This window comes from Capricornis sumatraensis, chromosome 9 (genome assembly GCF_032405125.1).
Source record: "Capricornis sumatraensis isolate serow.1 chromosome 9, serow.2, whole genome shotgun sequence".
In the NCBI taxonomy this organism is placed as follows: Eukaryota; Metazoa; Chordata; class Mammalia; order Artiodactyla; family Bovidae; genus Capricornis; species Capricornis sumatraensis.
This window is the reverse complement of record NC_091077.1, coordinates 22969968-22991559: the sequence shown is the minus strand read 5'-3', so window position 1 is coordinate 22991559 and position 21592 is coordinate 22969968. Positions and strand designations below refer to the sequence as shown.

At 37.7% G+C, this 21592-nt stretch overlaps 1 protein-coding gene across 5 annotated transcripts in view; it reads right to left on the bottom strand.

Moving 5' to 3' along the window:
• Window positions 1-21592, bottom strand: part of RAPGEF6 (Rap guanine nucleotide exchange factor 6) — a 208947-nt gene that overhangs the window by 55271 nt on the left and 132084 nt on the right. For all 5 annotated transcript variants that reach the window (XM_068979511.1, XM_068979509.1, XM_068979513.1 and 2 more), the window contains exons 12-15: window positions 18468-18632; window positions 14914-15021; window positions 13075-13278; window positions 10064-10172 (exon numbers count right to left, since the gene is read on the bottom strand). In XM_068979511.1, the coding sequence (XP_068835612.1) occupies window positions 10064-10172; window positions 13075-13278; window positions 14914-15021; window positions 18468-18632 (586 nt within the window). The remainder of the gene's footprint in view (window positions 1-10063; window positions 10173-13074; window positions 13279-14913; window positions 15022-18467; window positions 18633-21592) is intronic.

The following is a 21592-nucleotide window of genomic DNA, read 5'->3' as shown; positions in this document are numbered from 1 at the left end:
TGCCAAACAATGTTCAAACTAACGCACAATTGCACTCATCTCACACACTAGTAAAGTAATGCTCAAAATCCTTCAAGCGAGGGTTCAACAGTAAGTGAATGGAGAACTTCTAGATGTTTAAGCTGAATTTAGAACCAGAACCAGATGTTTAAGCAGAAGAACCAGAGATCAAATTGCTAACATCTGCTGAATCACAGAAAAAGCAAGAAAATTCCAGGAAAAACATCTACTTTTGCTTCAATGACTATGCTAAGGCCTTTGACTGTGTGGATTACAACAAACTGGAAAATTCTTCAAGAGATGGGAATACCAGACCACCTTACCTATCTTTTGAGAAACCCGTAGCAGGTCAAGAAGCAAAAGCCTGAACTAGACATGGAACAACAGACTGGTTGAAAACTGGGAAAGGAGTATGTCAAGGCTGTATATTGCCACACTGCTTATTTAACATATATTCAGAGTACCTCATGTGAAATGCTGGGCTGGTAGAAGCACAAGCTGGATTCAAGATTGCCGGGGGGAAACAGCAATAACTTCAGGTATGTAGATGACACCACTCTTATGGCAGAAAGTGAAGAGAAACTAAAGAGCCTGCTGATGAAGGTGAAAGAGGAAAGTGCAAAAGCTGGCTTAAAACTCAACATTTAAAAAACTAAGATCATAGCATCTGGTCCCATCACTTCATGGCAAATAGATGGGGAAACAATGGAAACAGAGACAGACTTTATTTCTTGGGCTCTGTTCTTTGGAAGGAATGATGCTAAAGCTGAAACTCCAGTACTCTGGCCACCTCATGAGAAGAGCTGACTCATTGGAAAAGGCTCTGATGCTGGGAGAGATTGGGGGCAGGAGGAAAAGGGGATGACAGAGGATGAGATGGCTGGATGGCATCACCGACTCGATGGACGTGAGTCTGAGTGAATTCCGGGAGTTGGTGCTGGACAGGGAGGCCTGCCGTGCTGCACTTCATGGGGTCACAAGAAGTCGGACACGACTGAGCGACTGAACTGAACTGAACTGAAAATCACTTCAGATGGTGACTGCAGCCATGAAATTAAAAGACTTGCTCCTTGGAAGAAAGCTATGACCAACCTAAATAGCATATTAAAAAGCAGAGACATTACTTTGCCAACAAAGGTCTGTACAGTCAAAGCTATGATTTTTCCAGTAGTCATATTTGGATGTGAGAGTTGGACCATAAATCAGGCTGAGCGCTGAACAACTGATGCTTTTGAATTGTGGCTTTGGAGAAGATTCTTGAGAGTCCTTTGGACTGCAAAGAGACCAAACCAGTCAATCCTAAAGGAAATCAACCCTGAATAGTCACTGGAAGAACTGATGCTGAAGCTGAAGCTCTAATACTTTGGCCACCTGATGCAAAGAGCTGACTCATTAGAAAAGACCTTGATGCTGGGAAAGACCAAAGGCAGGAGGAGAAGGGGATGAAAGAGGACGAGATGGTTAGATGGCATCACCAACTCAATAACATGAGTTTGAACAAGCTCCGGGAGAAGGTGATGGACAGGGAAGCCCTGCATGCTGCAGTTCGGGGGTCACAAAGTGTCGGACACAACTCAGCAACTGAACAACAACAATGCAGTTTCTAAAAAAAATTCACTTTAAGCCATGTGGTAAAAATAAAAATGCTTTTTTGAGCTACAGTCAAGATACTGATTCATTCCAAAAATATTTACTGACCTTTGAATAGTCGAAGACTATGCTTGATGTTTGCAGATTGTTTCAGTTATGAAACATACAATCAGTCAAGGATAAATGGATCGGACAGAACACAACTAGAGGAACTAGTTAAGACAGCAAGAAAAAGAAAATCTTCCTTCATTAAGTCACCATGTAAGAAGAGATCAGTAAAGTGAGTTGATTTCAACTAGGCAAAGGGAGTTGGAGGAGTAATTCTAGGTAGAGGAAATCTCAAGTTTAAAGCACCTGCGGCAGAAGGAAAGTTTAAGAAAAAAGATGACCGAAGAACAAGGAAGAAAAAGGGCCTGATAAAAGTTATTGTAAGGTGTTTGCACTTCCTGTTAAAAGCAATAGGAATTTGCAGGCAGCAGATATCGCTGGCTGCAGAGTGTATGTAAGGTGGATTCAAGAGTTTACAAGGTAGTTTATATCTTTACTGGACTTACGTATATAATATTAAGTAAAAATCTGCATCTTTTGTGGATAAAGAAATGATTATGTTAAACTAAAAAAATAGTGAGGAACAAAAATTAATGGATGGAAAACTAACATAATTAGAAAACAAGCATCAATATTAGATATATGAACGTAAGATGAAAGTGTCCAAGAATAAATGAAATGCTTAATAAATTTGACTATACAAAAACTAAAGATTTCTTAGTGTCTATATATATGTTTATATGTATTTACACACACAAACCAAAACAAATGAACATGGAAAGTCAAAAGATAACCTGGGGAAAATATGTGCAACCTACAGACACAAGAAAACTTTTCTTTACTTATTAGACATTCAAACAAATCAATAAAAGATGAATAACTTAACATATAATGGACAAGTCAAAAAGACTGTAAAAAAGAAAATGTTAACACATAAAAACGGAGAAGGCAATGGCAACCCACTCCAGTACTCTTGCCTGGAAACTCCCATGGACGGAGGAGCCTGGTGGGCTGCAGTCCATGGGGTTGCGAAGAGTCAGACACAACTGAGCGACTTCACTTTCACTTTTTTTAAAAAAATTTATTTATTTTTTAAAATATTTATTTATTTATTTGGCTACACCAGGTCTTAACTACAGCATGTGGGATCTTCAGTCTTCATTGCAGCATACAGGATTTTTTAGTTGCAGCATGTGGGATCTAGTTCCCTGACCAGGGCTTGAACAGGGGCCCTCTACATTATGAGTGCAGAGTCTTAGCCACTGGACCACCAGGGAAGTCCCCACTTTCACTTTTCACTTTCATGCACTGGAGAGGGAAGTGGCAACCCACTCCAGCATTCTTGCCTGGAGAATCCCTAGAACGGAGGAGCTTGGTGGGCTGCCGTCTACAGGGTCGCGCAGAGTCAGACACGACTGAAGTGACTTAGCAGCACATAAAAAAGGTGCTCAACTTCCCTCATTATTAAAGGCAGTAATATGAGAAATTAAAAAGTTTATTAAACCCACTGCAGAGGCATTCTTATACACTGATGAATGAAGTTTATAAACAGATTGGGGAACTTTAACAAAGTAAAACCAAAGTAACTATAAAGGTAATTCCACTCAGAGAAATTTATCTTATATCTATATCTACATAAACATAAAAGATAAATACAAAGGATATTTATTACATCATTGTAAATAGGAAAAACTATGAACAATCCTAAAACATCCAGCAGCATGAAACACCAGATCAATAGATTATGGTAACAGTGTGATGGAATTTGATGCAGTAACAATTATAAAAGAAATAAACTGGTACAAACTACTGTGGAAAGGTATAACACACTGTACACCCAATATGGTCCCACTGGGTGTCTTTCTTTAGTATAATTTGTAAAACATGTATGTGTTACTTTTACTAAACGATTAAAATGCTTATCATAAATTATCTGAGTGGTGGGATATTTACAGATGTTAGAAAGTTGCAGAAAGTAAGAGGAACAGATGAATGCAAACTCCAAAGCAGGAAGAGGGTAAACAGAGACTGCCAGCTGTTTTCTTCTCTGGGGACATTTGCTGAGTCTAAACATAAACAGGAGGTGAGGGTCAGGTAGAGGGACTCCCAGAGGCAAAAGAAGCTTTGATGGATGCAAGTAATGGCAACAAAACTGGAACACAGGGAAGCACCAAAGCAGCGTCACTTCTCTTCATGAAATATCTCTACTGTAAGACAAGGCATGAGGCTGGAAATTTCTTAGAATCTCATGGTACTTGGGAAACAAAATCACACAACAGGGAGAGACGACCAACAAACACACAACAGATTTATTGGCTTGGGGTGGGAAGCTGAAGAGCTAGGCTCAAAATCTCTGAAGGAAAGAATTATGAAAAAGGAGACAAAGCTACCAGATTCTGAATCAAGAGACTGGAGGTGGGGAAGTGGTTGGGAAGACAAGGGTGAAAAAGCAGTGAAATTTTTCAGTCTCTGCTTAGAGACCAAGTTCCACTAGAGAAGTGGCCTACATCAAGCACATGACAAGTTTGCTGTCATCTTGAAACCAATGGACACAGCCTAAGTAATTCTGCAACTCAGCCTGACCCAGCTCAATTCCCCTTACTCTATGTGATTAAACAAAGGAAATGGCAAATCCTATCCGTGAAAACATAACTAACTTTACTACTAAGGTTTCTTTACATACAAAGTACAGCATACAGTAAAAAATTTTAAGATTCAAGGAAAGAAAATAGCCAGAGGGAAAAAAAGAGTAAAAGATAATCCAAATGTTAGAGTTAATTCACAAGGATTTTATAATCTTTACATTGAAGAACACAGAGGAAAAGAGATAAAATGGATTAAAAGATGAAGAAGTGCAACAAAGAACTGAAGTTTATAAGAGATTCAAGTAAATATTCCAGAACTGAAAAATATCTAAAATTAAATTCAAGGCATGCATTTATCATCAGACTGGGTACAGCAGAAAATGGTGTAACTTTCTTAAACACAGGTCATTAGAAAATATCCAAACTGAAACACAAAGCTAAAGTTAGAAAGAACAGAACAGAATGTAATAAATAGTTGGGACACAAATCTTCTATTATATAAGTGACTGATTTCCCACATGCAAAGGAAAGAAAGAGGGGCAGTAGTAATTAATAATGGCCATGAAATTTTGAAAACTGATGAGTAACATCAATGAAAAATTCAAATCCTGAGCAAACCCCATATAAAATAAACACAAAGAAAACTGTAACGAGGACTCCTTGCTACTGTCAAAACTGCTGAGTCCTATTTGCAACCTATGGAAAATGTGGGTATTTTTGCTTAGCCTCCTTTGAGTTGCGGTCCAGTGTTTAATTTTCAAACCCACTGCAGTGCTATACAGATGAGTCCACTTTGTACCACCTAGTGCTCAGGCAGGGACCTAAGTAGAGGTCTGCTTGTGCCAGTTCTCAAAGTCCATGATACGCTAAACAGAACCAGATTCATGTACCTATAGCACGTGGGTGAGCCTAGGATTTCATAAACAACTTTATGGGATTGCTTCCTTCATGTCAGTTAACAACCTGGTACACTTTCTAGTTCCTTAGGCCTCCAAACTATCTGCTGCAGTGCCTCAGGGGCCAAACAGAAGAGGACAGTGTGTGTGTGTGTGTGGGGCGGGGGACGGGCGGGGGGCGGGAGGGGGTGTGAAGGGGGGGAAGCAGTGACCTTGGCCTTGCTTTCTTGAAGCCTCAGCTCCACTAAGGGGTGAAGAACATTTTGTGAGGCAATGCCACTGGATTGCTTGGAGGCTGGGGCCTGAGAGAATGGAAAAACAAGAGTCAGGGAAGGAAAAAAAAAAACCTGTGGGAATTTTCTAACTCTGTCTGAGCTTTAGGAGTTTCCCTTCCCATTCCTTGTCAGACTTCTGGGTCCTTTTTGGTCTGCATTATAATATTCACATCCGGGTTTCATGCTGCCTTGAGTATAGCCCTGGGGAAAAAACATCCTTTTGAGGGGGAGGGTACAGTCTTAGACAAGTGGTAACAGATCAGACACATCCAGTTGCTTTTAGCAACTACAGGATTCAAAATCTTTGCCCTTTTCCTGGGAGTCTACTGCTAAAAAAAAAAAAAAAAAAAGGCTCAGTCTCTTAGTTGCTTTCCCTGTATTGTACTGGTAAATGCTCTGCAGCAGATTTAATGGCTCCAGTTTACCTCTCTGAGGTCTAATTTCTCTGTTTAATAACACGTAGCTCTTCGCTAGCCAGCCCTTTCAGTTGTTCTCAGTCAACACCAGAAACAGTAAGTTGACAAGTTTTTTTTAATTAATTTTGCTCAGATTACAGGTGGCTCTTTGAATTGGGAGTCACGTCCTGATTTTTCATTCTGACATGGCCTCTGCCATTGTTTTCTAAATACTTTCTTCTTCATATTTTCTTTGAGATCTCTTGGAATAGTACTCAATTGCATTTTGTATTTTTTTGTTCCATAAAGGTGATTTCTTCAACTCATCTTTTCCTTCTATTCAGTGTCTGTCTTTTTTTACTAAAATATGTCTCTGAATGCTTTAAGACTTATTTTTCTCAGTAACTGTCTTTCATGTAATGCCAGAGTTACTGGGACTTTATTCCAGACATCACAGCCAGACTAAAATACTTCCTTTCAGCAAGTGTTTTACTTATATTCCTTTGAGATACTCTTCAGCATTCTGCATGGGGAGAACGTTGGCTGACTACACTCTGGCTGGGGCAAGTTAGGGAGCTCTTGAGGGTATGGGCCGCCTTCTGTGGCACCACAGAACTCTCACGCTCTGCAACATTCAGTCTAGGGTTCTTTGGGCAATTGTTTCTCACTATTCAAAGAGTTCGGAGGCTGTGGTTTCTCTTCCTCTTGCATCCTTCAGATCAATTTTGTTTCCCAGGGTCTATGATGTTAACCACTACATTATACTATCTCCATGTTTTTATACACAACCACATTTGATACTAGTTAATAATTACTATATGCCAGGAACAAAAAAACTTTAAAAGATATTGATGTTTTTAAACCTATGAAACAGAGCTGCAGAAACGGAATTGAGAAACTAATTTGCTTTAAGTGTCAGAATAACCTCTGCTTCCATATTTTTCAAAATTAGAATCCTTTCAGTTTAACCCAAAAGATGGCACTTCTAGATACTAGCCCAAAGTCTAGGAAATAAAAAAACTATGAATTTTTAGCACAGGTTTATTATGCTAAAAATAAGTAAGCTTATACAATATTTGTAAATTCCTAACAGACTGCTATATGCCAGATTTAGCATGATGTCATTTAATAAAAGGGACTCAAGTAAAAAGAGGAAAAACACCAAATGTTTCCTTTTCCATTATGACTAAGTGCAGTATTAGGAGAAGCCAAAGTGAGGGGAAACGTACACACACACACTTTTCCATAGGCAGAGCTTTCAAATTCAACTCTTATTTCTCAAAATTCAACCTAAATAATGTAGAGAATTTTTTCCTTCTTACTACATAAAGACTCTTAAATTTTCTTTGATAGTTTCCAACTGTTATATTGTTTTTACTGTTGCCCTTCTCAAACTTTGAGAGAAAATCCTATGAAGACTAAGTTAGTTGCAGTCTTTCTCAAAAGCTAAAAAAAAAAAAAACCACCACCAAATAGTAGATTAAGTTAAAAGCAGAAGCTTAGACTTGCTGAATTCAAATAGTTACAAAATCAAAACACACTTAAAGTACCATACTGAAATCAGACTGATTATATTCTTTGCAGCTGAAGATGGAGAAGCTCTATACAGTCAGCAAAAACAAGAACAGGAGATGATTGTGGCTCAGATCATGAACCACATGATCTGCCCAAATTGCCCAATTAGGACTTAAATTGAAGAAAGTGGGGAAAACCACTAGACCATTCAGGTATGACCTAAATTAAATCCCTTATGATTATATAGTGGTAGTGAGAAATAGATTTAAGGGACTAGATCTGATAGACAAGAGTACCTGATGAACTATGGGCGGAGGTTCCTGACACTGTACAGGAGACAGGGATCAAGACCATCCCCATGGAAAAGACATGCAAAAAAAGCAACATGGCTGTCTGAGGAGGCCTTACAAATAGCTGTGAAAAGAAGAGAAGTGAAAAGCAAAGGAGAAAAGGAAAGATATAAGCATCTGAATGCAGAGTTCCAAAGAATAGCAAGGAGAGATAAGAAAGCCTTCCTCAGTGATCAATGCAAAGAAATAGAGGAAAACAACACAATGGAAAAGACTAGGGATCTCTTCAAGAAAATTAGAGATACCAAGGGAACATTTCATGCAAAGATGGGCTCGATAAAGGACAGAAATGGTATAGACCTAACAGAAGCAGAAGATATTAAGAAAGGTGTCAAGAATACACAGAGGAACTGTATTAAAAAGATCTTCACGAACCTGATAATCATGACGGTGTGATCACTAATCTAGAGCCAGACATCCTGGAATGTGAAGTCAAGTGGGCCTTAGAAAGCATCACTACGAACAAAGCTAGTGGAGGTGATGGCATTCCAGTGGAGCTATTTCAAATCCTGAAAGATGATGCTGTGAAAGTGCTGCACTCAATATGCCAGCAAATTTGGAAAACTCAGCAGTGGCCACAGGACTGGAAAAGGTCAGTTTTCATTCCAATCCCAAAGAAAGGCAATGCCAAAGAATGCTCCAACTACCACACAATTGCACTCATCTCACATGTTAGCAAAGTAATGCTCAAAATTCTCCAATCCAGGCTTCAGCAATACATGAACCGTGAACTTCCAGATGCTCAAGCTGGATTTAGAAAAGGCAGAGGAACCAGAGATCAAATTGCCAACATCTGCTGGATCATCAAAAAGGCAAGAGAGTTTAAGAAAAACATGTATTTCTGCTTTGACTATGCCAGAGCCTTTGACTGTGTGGATCACAACAGACTGCGGAAAATTCTTAAAGAGATGGGAATAGCAGACCACCTGACCTGCCTCTTGAGAAACCTGTATGCAGGTCAGGAAGCAACAGTTAGAACTGGACATGGAACAACAGACTGGTTCCAAATAGGAAAAGGAGTACGTCAAGGCTGCATATTGTCACCGTGCTTATTTAACTTATATGCAGAGTACATCATGAGAAATGCTGGGATGGAGGAAGCACAAGCTGGAATCAAGATTGTGGGAGAAATATCAATAACCTCAGATATGCAGATGACACCACCCTTATGGCAGAAAGTGAAGAAGAACTAAAGAGTCTCTTGATGAAAGTCAAAGCAGAGAGTTAAAAAGTTGGCTTAAAGCTCAACATTCAGAAAACGAAGATCATGGCATCCGGTCCCATCACTTCTTGGCAAATAGATGGGTAAACAGTGGAAACAGTGGCTGACTTTATTTTGGGGGGCTCCAAAATCACTGCAGATGGTGACTGCAGCCATGAAATTAAAAGATATTTGTTCCTCGGTAAGAAAAGCTATGACCAACCTAGATAGCATATTAAAAAGCAGAGACATTATTTTGTCAACAAAGGGTCATCTAGTCAAGGCTATGGTTTTTCCAGTAGTCATGTATGGACGTGAGAGTTGGACTATAAAGAAAGCTGAGCACCAAAGGATTGATGCTTTTGAACTGTGGTGTTGGAGAAGACTCTTGAGATTCCCTTAGACTGCAAGGAGATCCAACCAGTCCATCCTAAAGGAGATCAGTCCTGGGTGTTCACTGGAAAGACTGATGTTGAAGCTGAAACTCCAGTATTTTGGCCACCTGATGTGGAGAGCGGACTCACTGGAAAAGACCCTGATGCTGGGAAAGATTGAGGGCAGGAGGAGAAGGGGATGACAGAGGATGAGATAGTTGGATGGCATCACTGACTGAATGGACATGAGTTTGAGTCAACTCCGGGAGTTGCTGATCGACAGGGAGGACTGGCAAGCTGCGGTTCATGGGGTTGCAAAGAGTCAGACACAACTGAGCGACTGAACTGAAGTGAACCAACAGTTTGACAAAGAAAGGCAGAGTATATTGCTCTTAAAAATCAGCAATTCACTGATTAATTACTTCAATGTTTTACTCTATTCATTTCCATAAAACAGCTAACTGGCACTGATACTGCTATTTCATTAGAGGTAGACTGATTTGCACGTTAGCAGGAAGAAAAAAAGCCTATGACTTCTATGTTTCATTGAGTATTTCCAGGCGAAGTACAGTCCATAATACTGAGTAGACATTTCATAAATGACTAAGTGCAGTTGTATATTTATTTTAACAAAGAATTCAAAATAATTAAATACAAATAAAAAATGAAAATTCTAGAATACAGAATATTATATTCAAACATTAAAGATCCTATAATTTTCAAAAAAGCTTGGATGGGAACATGTTTTAAGTATTTTTACTATCCTCCTTATCATTGTTGACTTTTTCTATTACCAAAAAAAGGGCTCAAATAGATTTTTACAACAAAACTCACCAAAAATGTTCGTCTTTACAGTAAGTGCAAGATGAGTATTATTCCTCAAAATTTCAAGGGCCTTCACAAACGTTATATTCTCAAAATTTTGTCCATTTACTTCCATTATCTTGAAGAAAGTGTTCAAAAAATACAAAGAAAGACAGAAACAGTATTAGTTATTTCTGCAGCCTTAAGTTTAATGGGTAAAAAAATAAAACAAATAAAATGTACCTATATGTAAACAATAGTTATCTGTGAGAAGTTGAATTACTGTCTAATAGCTTTTCTCTATATTGTGGTATTTTCCTAAATCTCTACTAAAAACATTTTTTTTTTCAGTTCATTTCCTCTGGGATAATACTGGAAAAAAATTTAAAACATAATGTTATCAGCTCATAAAAATTATTACCTGTGTGTATGTGTATACAAATTTTAGTGAAGTATTCTAAATGCAAATTTATTGCATTTAAAAAAGAGGTAAATTCATTTAAAAGTGGTATTCTAATTACAGCTCATACCATTTCCTGCCACTGACTGAATCAGGCAGCAAAAAGCAACAAGCACAACTGTTATGGGCTCTTGTTCCATCTGACATTGTTGATCGTTCATACCAGGGCTTCACAAATCTGGCTGTACCTCAGAATCATCAGGAGTTTATTTAAAAAGTACTGATTCCAAGGAAAAAGGATAAAGAGACAAGAGATGATGAGGGAAAAAAAGGCAGCACAGAGGATAGATCTTGAGGGCTGACACAGAGATTTCAAAAGGATAAAAAGGAGTGAAAAAAAATATTAGGAAAAGAAAAAGAAAAAAAAAATCACAGAAGTTAAATTTCCCGAGTTTAAAAAAGTCTACATACTGTCATGGATCATCTAATATCAGGGAATAAAATAAAAAGATCTATTTTTTGTTTTTAACAGATCACTTGAATATTCTGAATTCCAGGGACTTAGAATAAAGACTCTATAAGCATCCCTCTTGGGGATTTGTGGAGGTGGCCAAAGGCACCTAAAAAAGAAACAGAATGGCTTAGGCTTCTTTGGGACCATATTAAGATGATGTGATACCTTTCTGTGATATCAATGTTCTGAGAGAAAAATGACTGTGATCAAAGATTTTTATCCTTCATTGAACAAAGATATCATTAGACATGTAAGGGACACAAAGCTAGAGTACTCATTCGCCCTTTCTGAAAGAAGTCCTAGAAAAGGTACCAGAAGTACAGGAAGACAACTATGAAATAAATAAAAATAATGGCACATGTGGCATAGACGAAGTAAAGGTGATCAATGTAAGCAGTAAGCAGGTGCAAAATGACTCTTAGTAATAAGCTTATGAAACTTCATGCAGATGCCAAAGTACTCTTAAAAAAGAATATTCACAATATTAAAAAATGACTTATTGAAAATCTCAGATAATTTCGACCATACTTGGAAGGCCTGAAGGAAGAAGTAAAGTAACAATAAATTTCTCTCCTCTCTCAGGAATGAAACTGCTGAAGTATTCTTTTCTTTTTCTTCTTTGAAGAATGAGATTCTTAAACATATTTACCAAAAAATACTTGACCAATAAATATATGACTCCAAATTCCTGGCAACTAGATATTCTTAATGAGTAGTCTGAGTAAAGCCCAGAAATCTCTATTCTAAAAAGCTCCCTTAGAGGAAGGAGAGTATCGTTAAAACTTTGTGTCAGAGTTTCTTTTTTAAAAGTATATCATTTATTCTTAAATTTTAAAGTATTTTATTATAATATATGATTCACTTATATTAGTTTCTTAACTCCCTGCACTACTGATATTTAGATACTGATATTTGGGCTGGATAACTGCCATGTGGCTGCTTTGTCACGGGGTGTTCCTGGCTATTCAGCAGTATTCCTGGCCTCTATCCACTACATGCCAGTAGTAATTCCCAAGTCATGACAATCAAAAATAACTCCAGACATTACCAAATGTCTCCTGGGTGACAAAATTACTGCTGGTTGAAAGCCACTGTTTTGAAGTACAGAACTTTTAATAATGTGAATGCATGCCTGCTTGCTTGATTTATGTCATGCCATGTGGCATGTGGGATCTTAGTTCCCTGACAAGGGATTGAACCTGTGCCCCTTGCAGTAGAAGCACAGACTCTTTTAACCAGTGAACCACCAGGGAAGTCCCTGTGAATGCCTTCTTAATTAAAAAACAAAACCCACCACGGTGTGGTTATAAGTAAAATAAAGTCACATTCTAAATGAATGCATAAACAAACAAAAATTTTAAGTGGACAAAGTCAGCTTTCCAAATGATTTAGCTAGAAGAGAAACCACTCTGGTATACATGAGACTTTGAGAGCTTTGTTCAAAATACAAATGCCCAGTCCTTAACTCTGCAGGATGTGATTACTATGATTACTAAGACTGAGGTATTGTATTTTTTTGAGTAACAAAGTTGTCAGCAATTTCATTTTTGAAAATATATTTTTCTATAGTTTACTAATGCCTCCATGGAGAGAATAAATCCCTATCTACTTACTCCCAGTATCTCCCCTTCCTTTTCCTAATCCTTCAACCAGCTCACTCTACTTATGGATGTACCGAATAGTTTTGTTACCATATGAACATTATTTAAAACAAAACCATCATTTATGGTAAATCTTTGGCCACTTAATTTTAGAGTGGTATGGATAAAAGTGCTTACTCCTTTAAAACACGCAAGGGTGCTAACTCTCTTACTGATCTTTCTGGAATACTGTGAAGTTGCCAAATGACAGAGTTTCCTAATACTAGAAGGATGGGCAGGACCATTCAGATTGATAGTGGCCAGACTACCAGGCTGTTTCTGGACCTGCTATATCGAATTTTCCATTAAGAGTAATGGATATATGACAAACACATTTTAAAAATAAACCATTTAAAAATACTACCTCTAAAAGAAGGTTTCAAAGGTATTTCCTTAAATTGATCATGCTTACTAGAATATTATCATATATGAAAAGTAGCACTCCTATTACTTATAAAAAGGCTTTAAATGGTTGTTATTTACTTACTTGATCACCACGTTTCAGTCCTGCATCAGCAGCTTTGCTACTAGGTTCCACACTTTCAACAAAAATACCAAATCCCTTCTCACTCCCTCCACTTAGGCTGAAATGCAGAGGTGACTCCCGGGAAGCTTTCTGCAGAACAACCTGTCTCCATTTAGCCTTTGCAGCACACGCAATATTCAATAACCGGAGATGACCATTCATTTTCTACAAAGTAGAAAGGGGTAACATATATATATAAATGTATATTATTTTTTTTCTATAGGCTTTAAAAAATATAACCTAAAATTATTACAACTAGAGTAAATAAAGAATATATAAGTATGGGTAAATAAAACTGAAGGAAAGAAACCTTCCACCCTAGAGCACTCTCAAGAATAAAGATCCCTTGATATGGTTTTTTAAAATTTCTAGATAATCACAAGTTAGAAAAGATTTCAAAGTGATGTCTTACTCAGATAGTGATGACAAAAAAATTTCTTCATTTTCTGAGTCTAAGTAATAACACATTCTGTATTACCATCCTGCTTATCTCCTAGCTGTTACATAAAACCAGAATATTTTTAAACTTTTATTTAAAACCTTAAAGGACTTCAACCACCTTCCCAAACATTGTCTAATACTCAGACACATGCAAGTCTCCATCTCTTTCAGAAATATTATTCTTAAAATTTAGATCTTCCTATATTATTTTAGATCTTCATTAAACTCAGCAATATTTTAACTTTCAAGTTCTATATCAGTTTAATGTATCAGCTGAGAATTCAACTATTCTCAAATAGTGTATCAAATTAAATCTCATGTCCATAACAAAAAGCTAAAGTTTTTCTCAGGGTAGAAACCAAGTTTTACACCTCTTCTGATCCTATATAACAGCTTGGAGTATACAGCAGAATTCAGTAAATATTTGATGACTGACTTGATAACTGGGGGAAAAAAGTCCCATGATTGCAAGATAGTTTCTATTTTTCATAAGTCCCTTGAATGTTTATAGAGCCAGCAATGGAAGCACCAAATGATGTTGGTGAGCCTCAATGGGCCTCTCAATCCAGTTCCCTGTTCACTCTCCCCATTTTGCATAGAGCAGATGTGCTGCTGAATAGGCTACAGGAACCAAGAGGTAAGGAAAGAGACAAAACAATCTGAAATTTCCCCTTCTTTATTCAACTTAATCCACTTCTACTCTGTAATAACAATGGTGCCGCGCCAGGTTTTGTTTGCAGATTCTTATATTCATAGCTCACTATAACCCTCAAGACAATCCCAACAACCTAGAGGCTACTATCTATAAAATAAGACAATGGAGGCATATAAGGTTGGACAATCTTTCCAAGTTCACGTATCTACCAAGTGGTAAAGTCTGAATGTTGTTAATTCAGGCAATCTAACTCCTGAGCTGCATTATTATTTATTTCCTAAAAATTCAAGTTGCTTGGAACAGACAACTGAGTTGCAGTTCAAAGTTTTTATATCTAATATGAAGAATAAATAGATTTATAAATAGCTACCATCAAAGTTAAGAAGACCTTGAGGGTATTATCTGAGGTGTTGTATATTAAAAACAAATGAAATCACATGCAGAAGGGAGACTTAGAAAGTCTAATGTAGATCTGATAAATATGTGTATTTGAATGCCTAAATCAGTGAAGACTCTGGAAGAAGCATGATCTTTGTTTGGGTTGAAGCAGCAGAGGATGAGCCCAAGTTTAGAATACAGATTTGAAAGTTCTCAGAAGACAGGAAAAGATGAAAGCTATTCTGAGTTGCAATTCTTCAGCAGGGGGACAGAAGAGATTGGTAAGAATCCCCAAACCCTGAAGAAGATAAAATTCTGAGCCTTACTGTATCTTCCAGATTTTTTTCAAATTCCTCTAGAAATCGAGTCATAGCAGGATCACCTTCAAAATCATTGAAATGATTATTTACCCATAATAATACAATCCGTGTTACCTGTGGAAACATGGAAGAAGCAGCATATGATTATATGAGAGGAATTCTTCCTGCAAAAATAAAGTCCTAAAAGCAAGTCCTAAACTGAGGAACAACTGAGCTTTATGGCTAAGCCCTCTGCCCACCCTCTCACACATGAAAGGCTCATTCTAACAGAGAGGAACATTTTAGTTTGAGCTTTTGCTTCCTTATATAATAGAGAGAACCAAGCCTCTGCTTTCACTGAGAAGACAAGCCTGTATACTAACATGTAAGAAGTACATGGGAATGCAAACTTCTAAGGGCAGGCAAATGTCAAGTATTTCTTTAGCTGAGACCATTTCACTGAAATTATAACAAAAATTTGAAATCTCCTTTGTAAACACTATAATTTTCAAAGTTGGGAATTAATTTATTACTTTGTTAACCTGTGCTACAGATTAACAAAAAAGTTAAAAACAAACAAATGAATGTTCAATTAAATAATGTGCTTACAGTGAACTCTACTCAATGCTCTGTGGTGAACTAATATTGGAGAGAAATCCAAAAAAGGGGGAGATATAGGTATACTTATATCTGACTCACTGTGCTGAATCAGTACAGCAGAAACTAATAACACTATAAAGCAACTATAGTCCAACAAACATAAAAAAAATTAAGACTATTAAGAAACATTCTGAGCATTAAGAAAACACAGGAGCCAAGATAAATCTAAAGAAATAAACCAGAGATTTCTCCAAAATCTAAATTAAAAAAAAAAAGTGCCTAACAATACAAATAATTTAAGTCATACACTTTTAAAACTGTGGTAAAATAACACATAAAATCCACTATTTTAACCATTTTAAAGTGTACAACCCAGTGGCATTTAGCCCATTCTCAGTCGTGGACAGTCATCCCCAAGCAACCTAGTTCCAGAGCACTATCACCACCACAAAAGAAAATCCCATTCCCAATAAGCAGCCACCTACCATTCTGGCCTCTTTCCAGCCCAGAACAGCTTCTATTTGCTTTTCTGCCTCTCTGATTTGTCACTCAATATGTGATCTTTTATGACTGGCTTGACTTAGTACATTTTCAAGGCTTATAACATGTTGCAGCATGTATCAGTATTTCATTTTTCTTAATGGTGGTGGTTTAGTTGCTCTGTGTCCAACTCTTGTGACCCCATGGACTGCAGCCCGCCAGGATCCTCTGTCCATGGGATTTTCCAGGCAAGAATACTGGAGTGGGTTGCCATGTCCTTCTCCAGGGAATCTTCCCGACTCAGGGATTGAACCCGGGTCTCTTGCACTGCAGATTCTTTACCAACTTTTTTATAGCTGAATAATATTTCATTATATAGTATGCAATATTTTGCTTATCCATTCATCAGCTGATGGACATTTGGGTTGTTTCCACCTTTTGGCCATCATCAATAGTGCTACTATGAACACTTGTTTACAAACTTTTGTTTGCACACCTATTACCTATTTTGGCTATATACTTCAGGAGTAGAACTACTGGATTACACCATAATTCTATGTTTAACTTTTGGGAGAACTGCTGAGCTGTTTTCCATAGCAGCTATACCATTTTACATTACTACAAGCAATGTATGGGAATTTCATTTCCTCCACATCAACATCCTCGAAATCATTGGTATTTCCTTTTTTAAGTCATCTTAGTAGGTATGAAGCAGAATATCACTGTGGTTTTGATTTGCATTTCCCATGTCTAATGACACTGAACACCTACTGCATGTGATTGCCGGCCATTCATCTCTCTTCTTGGGAGAAATACCTATTTGAGTCCTTGGTCTATTTTTAAATCATACTGGCTTTTTTTGTTGAGTTATAAGAGTTTTTTCATACATTCTGAATACTAGATCCTTGTCAGACACACGATTTGCAAACATATTTTCCTATTCCATGTGTTGTTCTGCTTTTCCTGATAGTTCCTTTAATGTGAAAATGTTTTAATTTTGATGAAATTCTATATATCCATTGCTCAAGTCTGTGCTTTGCACTAAAAAACTATCGTTTAATCCAAAGTCGTTTTTTTTTTAACTCCTTCTTTTCTTTGAAGAATATTATAGTTTTAGCTCTTACATTAAGTCTCTGATCCATTTTGAGCTAACACTGAATATGGTATAAGGTAAAGGTCAAACTTCATCCTTTTACACATGAATATTGAGCTGTCCCTAAGTCATGTTTTTGTTCATTCTCTAGCATGCCTTTATTTCCTCAGCAATCTAAGTAACTATATATAATTTCAAAAACAAGGGAAAGGCAAGCCTGTAGTTTTGGACACTTACTGTATCTAACGTATTTCCTTTAAAGTATAACTCAGAGCTTCCCAGGTGGTGCTAGTGGTAAAGAACTCGCCTGCCAATGCAGGATACAAAAGAGATTAGGGTTTGATCCCTGGGTTGGGAAGATTCCCTGGAGGAGGGCATGGCAACCCATTCCAGTAATCTTGCTTGGAGAATCCAATGGACAGAGGAGCCTGGGAGGCTACTGTCCATAGGGTTGCATAGAGTTGGACAGGACTAAAGCGATTTAGCACAAACTAGAACTCAGAAAGATATGCCAGGCAACTATGGCTCTACTTTTATTTTTCTTAAAATAACTAACTTCCTATTACTGAGGTAGTTTATCGGTAGTTATGTACCAGTAAGCTGAAGTATTACTAGTTTTTCCATGAAAAGTATAAACACTCCATTAAAAAAGTTAAGATAATCTATTTAAATGTTAAATGCAAAAAAAAAAAAAAATCCTCAATGCCACAACTAAATGTGTTACAGCAGTGATAAACTCAAAAAGATAAAATTCTTAAATGATTATAAAGTCTTTTAACTCATTTAGATTGTTTCTAAGCCCTCTTGAAAAAATGTACTTGGTGAATATTCTTTCTAAACTTTTAAATGTTTTACTGATTTCTGAAACCACCAAGTATTTTGATTGCTGCTGCTGCTAAGTCATGTCTGACTCTGTGTGACCCCATAGATGACAGCCTACCAGGCTCCTCCGCCCCTGGGATTCTCCAGGAAAGAACACTGGAGTGGGTGGCCATTGCCTTCTCCAATGCATGAAAGTGAAAAGTGAAAGTGAAGTCACTCAGCTGTGACCGACTCTTCGTGACTCTGTGGACTGCAGCCCATCAGGCTCCTCCATCCAGGCGATTTTCCAGGCAAGAGTACTGGAGCGGGTTCCCACTGCCTTCTCCAAAAGTGCAAGACTATTATCCTGCATCTTCTGAATTTATAACTACACCACAGCCTGATTTCAGTTTCTGCCTTTTAGAAGGCAAAATAATCCACTTTTTACAAGCTATTTTGTCATAAAAGTAACCAGATATGTCTACTGATTCACTATTTTTTTAGGTGAATTGAATCTTATCAAAATAAGCATTTAATTTGTCAACTGCAAAAGGTTTTGGGGGAATATAAAGGTTAAAATCACTTTCATGCCCTTTATAATACCAACCTTATCCCTTAAGCTGTCAATTTTAAACCATTCCAACAGTTTGGTCCCAACATCCAAAGGACTTGCAAGAAATGTTCTATAAGTTAATAGGAAATCTTCTATATAAGTTGGGTCCACAATGGAATGTTCTTCTATTAAATGCATGATGAGACGCTCAGGTGTTCCCTAAAAATCAAAGAAAGAATTAGAAAATAAAAAAAGTAGCTCAGGAACCGAGTAACTCCTATTGATTACTTCCCTTTGTAGCTCTCGATTATAAAGTCCTCAAAGTAAAGTTTCATCTTTAAAACTCTCAGCACTGGAAGTGGGTAGTGTCTCTAGGCTGTAGACCATCATCACGGAGAAGTTTAGAGAGAAACAAGGCAGAGGAATAAACATGCACAACAGCATTACCTTGGCTGTAGCGGTTTCATCCGTATTCATTATAGCTATGGGGTGATGATATAATGACTATCTTGAGTAAAGAGAAGGAAGAGGGACGCCCCTGCTAGTCCAGGGATTAAGAATCTGCCTTGCAAAGCAAGGGAAATCGGTTCAATCCCTGGTCTAGGAAGATCCCACATGACATGTTGCAACTAAGCCTGTGCACCACAACTACTAGCCGTGCTCTAGAGTCTGAGAGCCCTAACTACTGAACCCACGCACAGCAACCGCTGAAACCTGTATGCCTGCAGCCTGTGTTCCACAACAAGAGAAGTCACCACATGACAATAAGAAGCCTGCACGGAACAATGAAGAGCAGTCCCCTACTTCCACAACTAGAGAAAGCCCCCGTGCATCAACAAAGATCCTCCACAGGCAAAAAATAAAATAAATAAATAAGAGAAGAAAGAGGTGAGAGTTAAAGAAAATAAATAAGCAAAGCTTTCTTCTGAATTTAATCATCCTAAATTCCCTTCTGTTCCAGGTTATGGGAACAACACAGTTCAAGATAGCTTGTTTTATTACTGTCACTTCTTGAACAGAGGTTTCCTCTTCTGTGGTTTCTCCATTCCCGTTTCCCAGAGGAACCAGAAGTCCTACAGACATTTTTTACATGCACTCAGTTTAACTGCTTGCCTGTTTCCCAATTTATAAAAAGGAATGAAAGTAAAATTTATCTATTGCTCCTCTCTGAATTCCTGAATCACTGTTAAAGTTTATGACCCTAGCAGCATCTAAAAAAATGGGTATGCAGAACAAATACAGAAATAAACCAGGTATTAAGCCAAATATAAAAACCAATTGTTGCCCATAATGTGAGATTTCAATTTGGTGCATTCATCCTAACGATTTCATTGGCCAGAATTACTGCATGACAAATACACATTACTACTAACAGTGTTCTTGTTTAAAAATTTATTACAAGATTAAAAAAGGGTACCCGCTGCTAATCAGGTATGTAAATCATTTCTCTAGAAGGAAGTCAGAGGAAAGGCTCTTCAAGTTACCTATTTAAGGGACAAGACAATCACAGTCATTCCTATTCTTCTCCCACCTTCAAAAACATTCTAAGAATTCCAAATTGTGTCTGTCATTCAGGCAAATCACAATTTGACATCACTCAAATCTGGTTCTCAGATCATACATAGCTACGTCAGTGGTGAAAATGATTGACATATTAAAGAAAAGCTGTTATTCTGATTAGGTAAATAACTGAGGAGGGATATCTGTGGAGATTAGGTTGTATTTTAAAAAGCAGTATTTAATGCCAAGTTCCATAATCATGCAGAGGCACCTACCAAACTGCTCACTAGCATCCAATACGGTAGGATGCTGGGAGACAGGTATGCCGAGTGGGCAGGTGAAGGAGATGGCTAGCTGGTAGAGTTTGGTTACGATGAGCAAGCAAGTAAATATACAGAACATAACAACAGTCACTGTCATTTACAACGAAGGAAAGGAAAAGGCTACAAACCTGACTCTGTGGGACAGTACTAGAACTGGGGTCCTGGTATACGCTCATGACTGAGACAGACAGATATATAAAGGTACAGATGTGCATGAATTTACAGCAGCTAGATACGTATTCCTACCTCCCTGAGGAAAGGCTTTAGAAGTAATGACACCACAGTAGCAGTAAACAGAGTGAGTGCCCCGATTTGGGTTTTTAAATGCTATCATCTACTAGGAGGATCCAGGGCTCTTTGGAGCAATGACTGATTTCTAAGCAGGGGCAGGAAAAGTAAAAGATGACCCTCGAACATCTTGTTTTGCCAGGTAACAAGGAAGCTCTCAAAAATGATGGGAACATATCAGAAGTATAGGAATCAACAACCTTAAGAGGGTCCCACCAGCTAAATCTGGGACAATCAGACAATCAGAACAATGCTGATGGTAAAGAAATACATGAGGCCAATATAATCAAAGAGGAGAGAATGCCCATTCTTAGAGCAGAATGACAATAAAGTAATGGAAATAGAAAATCACCATTTCAGGCAGGAGTAGTCAATCTAAGAAAGACTGGTGAACAGAGGTCTGCAAGACATACTGACACTATCCTAGAACATCAATGCTTCAAATGCTTATCAATTACAATGGGTAAAATGGTGACTTCACAGTAAGGAAACTTGACAGACATCAACAGGACCAGGTGATTAAGATTAACTTCACTAGTGGTAGCAGGGGTGGACACTGTGCCCCCTGAGCAGATGTACTGAGAAGAGCAGGACATTATTTCTGCGGGGTTCCAGCCAGGAAAGTATAACTTTAGTCTGGGCATGAGGAAACACCGCACAGATCTAGTCTGGGGATCATACTGCACACTATAAGGTCTATATTCATCAAAATTGCTGAGAATGTGACAAGGGAATAACTATTCCTGGAGTAGACTTAAGTGACATGACAACTAAATGCAACTGTGTGCCTGAGCCAAAAATGAAAAAAAGCCATTTTGGGGAGAACTGGTGAAAATCTAAACGCGGTCTGTGGGCTGAATGGCTTTACTTTATCAATGTTCATTTCCTAACTTGAAGGGTTCCATGGTGTTTATGTAGGAGACTGTTCTTCTTCTTAGGAAGTACACAATGAAATATTTTGGATTAATTATGCATCACACTTGCAGATTGCTCTCAAAAGACTGGAAAAAAAAAACTGATGAAAATGGAGAAAATGCAGGGAAATGTTAACAGTGGGGGAATCTGAGT